Below are 6,000 nucleotides of genomic sequence, written 5' to 3' on the forward strand. Positions count from 1 at the left end.
TTTTTTGTTCTAAATTTTTTAATCAATATATTAGATAATTGTTAAAAACCATTCTAGATAGAGATAGATGCGCATGCAAACATATGTATTTGGGAAAATCCTTTGGTCAAAGTTTAAAGTTTTTTTAATTTTGTTCTCTTTTTCCTCACTTTTGACTGACAGTACAAGTTATTTAATATTATATTATTATTTTATGATAAATTAAGCTGTTTGTTTGTTATAGGAGAAAAGAATTTAGAAAAAAACAAATTTGGAGAAGAGAATAAAAAAAGTAAATATTTTTGTGGTTAGAGATAAAAGTGGGCAAAGAGAAAAAATGTAGGACCTACAAATTTGTGTTTTTCTAAATGGGAAAATCCTAGTTTAATTTTGTATTTTGTTTGAGTACTGTATCCAACCTCATTAAATAATATTTTTGGCTTTGTGTATTTGTAAAGTAGATTAAAATAATATTTTGAATTTGATTTATTTTTCAATATGACCAGAATATTTTTGAATTTTTTTAATTAATAAATTAAATTATACAAAGTAAATAATTATTAAATTTAAAAATTAATAAAAAAATTGATATACATATAAAAAAAATTTATATATTTTTGGACCCTGTATTTTTTCTCATTATCTGTTTGGACCTTGTATTTTTGACAAATTACTTTTTGGACCCTATATTTTGTAAAATAGTTAAAATAGAACCCTAAACCCGATTTTGGTTAATGTTTTCTCAACTAAAATCACAAATAATTTACCAAACTAACAATTTAGAATAAAAATAAAATCATTCTGCTTAAAAACAGTGTTGTTATATTCAATTTTTTCTTCATTAAGATTGAGTTTAGGGTTCTATTTTAACTATTTTATAAAACATAGGGTCTAAAAAATAATTTATCAAAACACAGGGTTCACACAGGTAATGGTAAAAAACACAGGGTCCAAAAAAATATAAACCCTATAAAAATTCATTAAAAAACCATATTTTAGATCTGGTTTGGATCTAGGCTCATGGCCTGGAACTCAGGCAGGCAATATCTGGAATTATTTTTGCTGCTCTTGATAGATTAGAAGTTTTTTCAACTTAGTTTGGGTTAATGTAAAAATATAAGTTCTGAATTTTGAAATTTTGTCAATGTTCATATTTTAGTTGTGATCATTTTAAATATTTTAGTTATGAGATTATCATTTTGAATATTTTGGGTTTATTAGTTGTCATTGTTGTTCTTGGTTCTACTATTTTCCAAGCCTTAAAATTTGGATAAAGTGTGTTATATTATGCTGGAATCTAGATTATGAACTAAAAAATATGTTTCTATTTGATTAAGGGTTTTGAATGTGGTTTTAGTGATGAACTCGAAAGCATGTTTTGCTTTGATTATGAGTTTTGAATATATATTTTCAATATTAGTTTCAAAGATGAACTCAACAACATATTTTCTTTTAATTTTTTTTTAATCAGGATTTTGAATATGGGTTTTGAATTTGGATTTCACCATGAACTCAAGAACAAGTTCTTATTTAGATTTTTATTTTAGTTTTTATTAAAAAAAAAACTTATTTCTTAATTTTATTTTTAAAATTAATATTTATTTTTTTAATTAATTAAAATATATTTTTTTAAATTTTAAAAGCAATTTATATAACTTTTAATTTGATATTTATTTTTAATTATTTAATTAATTAAAAAAATCCAAAGATTGTTTGGTCATATTGAAAAATATTTTGACCGAAATCAAATTCAAGGTACTATTGTGGTCTATTTTATAAAGAACATTATCCAAATGTCATTTAACAAAACATAAGTGTTGATCGATGTTTCGGGTTAAACATATGTAGGCCAAATTGGTATTTTTAGATTTCTTTCTAAAAATGAGAATAAAAATGGAAAGGAAACTTTTTACAATATACATGATAATAAATCACTAATTTATTATTTTATTTTTTTAACTATCTTTTTCTACTTTTCTTTCCTCCATGCCAAACATAGGATGAAGGAAAGGAAGATGTATAGGATGGAAATTAATCTATTTTAACTTAAGATTTTGTATCCTTTTATTAATTTATTTATTATTGTAACCGGTATCCCATTTATTATATTTGAAAATTATATACGGGATAATAAATTAACTTATTCAATTTAAGAGTTATAATAATAGGGTGGGACCACTCCTTTCATTTTTCTCCATTGAATATTAAAAATTATAAATTCATATATTATTAGTGTAAAATATTAAATAATGTAATAATAAGATTACATATATTACTGTACTAAATTAAAATAAGAGAAAATAAAATATGAAGGGATTGAATATATAAAATAAAAAAATTATAAACTATCTCTCTAAAAAAATGAATAAACTAATGTTCGGAAAAATGAAAAAAAAAAAAAAGTCTCTAAACATTAAAATATGGCTTTATTACAATTAGATTAAATTAAGAAAAAGCCATAGTTTATACAAAATTTTAAAAAGTCATATTTATGAAAACAAATAAAAAAAAAAGCCATATCTTGTAACTTCCTCCTAGCTCTGGCCCAGCTTAGATGTAACTACAAAAGCCCAAGCCCAAGCCCAAGCCCATCAACATCTATTTTCTTCACATACAAGATAACTAACAATTTATATAGCTTAGATGTATTAAGCTCAAGATCAACATCAAATTTAGATAAACATAACAAAAGTAACCATTCAAACATAGGTTCACACACACATATACATACATATTTTAAAACTGTTCCCGAAAAAGCCATCATGGGCAGCAAGTAAATGAGTTTAGTCACAAAGATACAAATTACTAAAACACAAAACATATGATGATGACTTTAGTTACTTGGCTTTGTTGAATGTGTCTTTCACTGCAAAATTAGCTGAACGATAAATCCAAACTCTGAAGACGACACCATTGACACACCGAATCATCTCAAACACACAAATATCACCCTTCTTCAACTTCTGACTCGATGAGAACGAACCCCAACCACTGCCAAGTCTCTTCACCAGAGAACGATCTTTATCTGCATAATAGCACCTAACAGGCCACTTATTATTTTTCTCATTGCCAGGCTGCAGCTCAATCTTGTCAGAAGAAAATCTCATGTACTTTCTCACGAATTCAGCAGGCACATCCTGATCAAAACACAAGAGTTATGTGAGTGATGATGATGATGATGATGATGATGATCATTATGATAAATAAGTATAAGGTTGTACCATATTACAACGAGTTGATTTTAAGAGAAGCAAGAAAGAAGGGTTGCGTGGTTTTGATTCTTGGGCAGCTCGAACTGCCTTCTTTGATGCCTCGGACATGACTGGTCTTCTTCCATTGATATAAGAGAAGCTTCTTGGTATAATCATCTCGTGTTCTTCTTCCTTTTCCTCTATCTTGACATGGCTTCCATGGCTTGTTTTGTTGTCCTTGGAAGCTGCAATTCTTCTTCCCCTTTTTCTAGGTTTTGGACTAGCAATGGCAGTGTTCAGATGAACATCATCATCGTCATCTTTCTCCTTCTTGATACGGCTCACATTCCTTGTTTGGTGCCAGTAAAACCCTCTGCCATTACTATGATCCTTGGTAAGAATCACTCTGCTTCTTCTGCCTCTTTTTCTAGGCTTAATTTGACTACTGCCACTATCATTAACTACAATCGGAGTATGCTTATTATGATCATCAACATCATCAAGTGGATAATCAATTTCGGCACCAATGGCAGTGGCAGCGTTCAGATGAACATCATCATCATCATCATCATCATCATCATCATCTTTCTCCTTCTTGATACGGCTCACATTCCTTGTTTGGTGCCAGTAAAACCCTCTGCCATTACTATGATCCTTGGTAAGAAGTAGTCTGCTTCTTCTGCCTCTTTTTCTAGGCTTAATTTGACTACTACCATTATCAATAAGTCCAATGGGAGTGTTCACATGCTTATCATCATGATGATCATTGTGATCATCGTCACCATGATCGATTGGATAATCAATTTCAGCACCAAGAGCATCACATATGCGAACATAGAATGAAGAGTTTCCTTGGTAAGTGAATTGTAGAATTGATTTTGAGTGAATGGAGTAATGATTTATGAAGTCATTTACACCATCTTCCAAACAAATGTAGATCGACTTGTCATTTTTTTCTATTCTTACTTGCCATACTCGGTTGCTATTAGGCACATTCAGAGCACACAATTCCAAAAGTTCTTCACCAAATATCATTCCAGATTTTGTTGGGATTTTCTGAACATTAATCAAGCCTCCATATATATTAGATAGTTTAAAAAATAATCCACTGAATAATCAAATAATTATTGCACAGACATGCATTTCATTTTTCTTTGGAAAATATATATATAAATAAAAAATAAACCAGATCAACACATTATTATTATTAGTTATGTTCTGACATTAAACAAGTAAAAGTACATGCAGATTACCCAAAACAAAATCCCAAAAATCAATAGAAATTTTTTATGGATCGTACAATATAAAAAAGTAGAAACCAGAACATATTTCTTAACAAAACTCAGATATTATAATATCTTGTAACAAAAAAGAAAAGGAAGGGAGATTTATACCAGTTTATGTTCTACAAGTACAGCCTCTTTCACTACGACGGCAAAAAGTGGCCGGAGTGGTGCCGGAGAAGCCGAGAACAGTGTCAGATTTCTGCATGCAGGTGGTGGCGCCATTGAAGAAAGTAGTAGAGTTTTCAGATCAGAGAGAGAGAGAGAGAGAATTTTGTTGAAGAAGCTGTGTTTTATTTGGTTTGAAAAAAATAAGTATAGAAGCTAGCTTAGATAGGGTTTGGTCTTCAAAACTTGTTTCAGACGTTATCTTAACTTGTCATGTCATAGCTGAATTTTTTTCTCTGCTATTATATTCAATTTATTATTATTATAAATTATAAACTATTTTATGAAAATGCAATGATGAATCTGACTCTTTGTTATATATAAAATCAAGCAATAATTATTTGGAAGAAAAAAAACTAGTTATTATTTAGCGTTGAAACTGAAAAGTATAATAATTAGACTAACAATAATCATATAGTTACAACTCAATTAAGTTTTTTAAACTAAAAAACAGTTAAATATATTAAATATTGATATTGACTGTTAATATTCCATAATTAATAACTATATAATTGAAATTTGCTTTTTTTGACTCAATATTTAATATATAATAATTACACCATTTTGGTTTTAAATTATAACATTGCAAATGTTTTAACTAGCTAATTTATTAGACTCATGAAATCAAAGGTCGTTAATTTTTTTTCTTCATGTTCAAACCTATAATATTATAATTGATAAGCCTTTTATTCAATAATCTTATTATTTTAAATGCGCAATATGTACTAAAGTTATCAAATTCAAATTAATTGTGTCTAAATACTTTTGGTTGCACCACATATCATTAAAACAAAAACAGTATTTTTTTATCAATAAAAACAAAAATATTATTACATAAAAAAAAAACCCAAATTTTCAAATTAAGAGTAAGTCCAATAACAAATGCTATTTTTGTATTAAACTAGCACTAAAATGCTAAAATTTTAGTATCCAGCACTAATATTAAAATTTATACCAAAAAAAAATATTATATCTTATAAATAAAATAATATAAATATACATTTATTTATAAAATATTAACATAGCATTTCGGCTGGTGTAATGCCCCGAATTCTCCGATGAGTTTAGCGGCATGAATAGTAGGCCGGGAGGGCCATACTTGCTTAATTATGTTATTAATCGATTAAATGCATGTATATGTTGATTATATTATGATATGATGTGAAATGCATGCATATGAGTCCATATTTACAATTACAGGGGTATGATGATAATTTGGCCCGTTGAGGGTAATTTGTGTATTTGGGTGCATAACTTGATTTGTGAATGAGATTCTATTATTATGGAGATATATTCGAGCTAAGCAACATGAGACGGTTATTTTTAGTGGATTAGCGGTTTTACCATAATGGAGTCAATTTTGGGGTAATAGAAATGTT

The 6,000-nt window shown here is 28.0% G+C and overlaps 1 protein-coding gene across 1 annotated transcript; it reads right to left on the minus strand.

The window, feature by feature from the left end:
• Positions 1-2,639: 2,639 nt before the first annotated feature.
• Positions 2,640-4,745, minus strand: LOC133780220 (B3 domain-containing transcription factor VRN1-like). The gene is made up of 3 exons (XM_062220083.1): positions 4,565-4,745; positions 3,201-4,226; positions 2,640-3,116 (listed from the first exon to the last, which is right to left on the minus strand). The coding sequence occupies exons 1-3, from the start codon at positions 4,676-4,678 to the stop codon at positions 2,817-2,819; spliced, it is 1,440 nt and encodes a 479-aa protein (XP_062076067.1). The 5' UTR covers positions 4,679-4,745; the 3' UTR covers positions 2,640-2,816.
• Positions 4,746-6,000: the final 1,255 nt, after the last annotated feature.

This window comes from Humulus lupulus, chromosome 5, assembly GCF_963169125.1.
Source record: "Humulus lupulus chromosome 5, drHumLupu1.1, whole genome shotgun sequence".
NCBI lineage: Eukaryota > Viridiplantae > Streptophyta > Magnoliopsida > Rosales > Cannabaceae > Humulus > Humulus lupulus.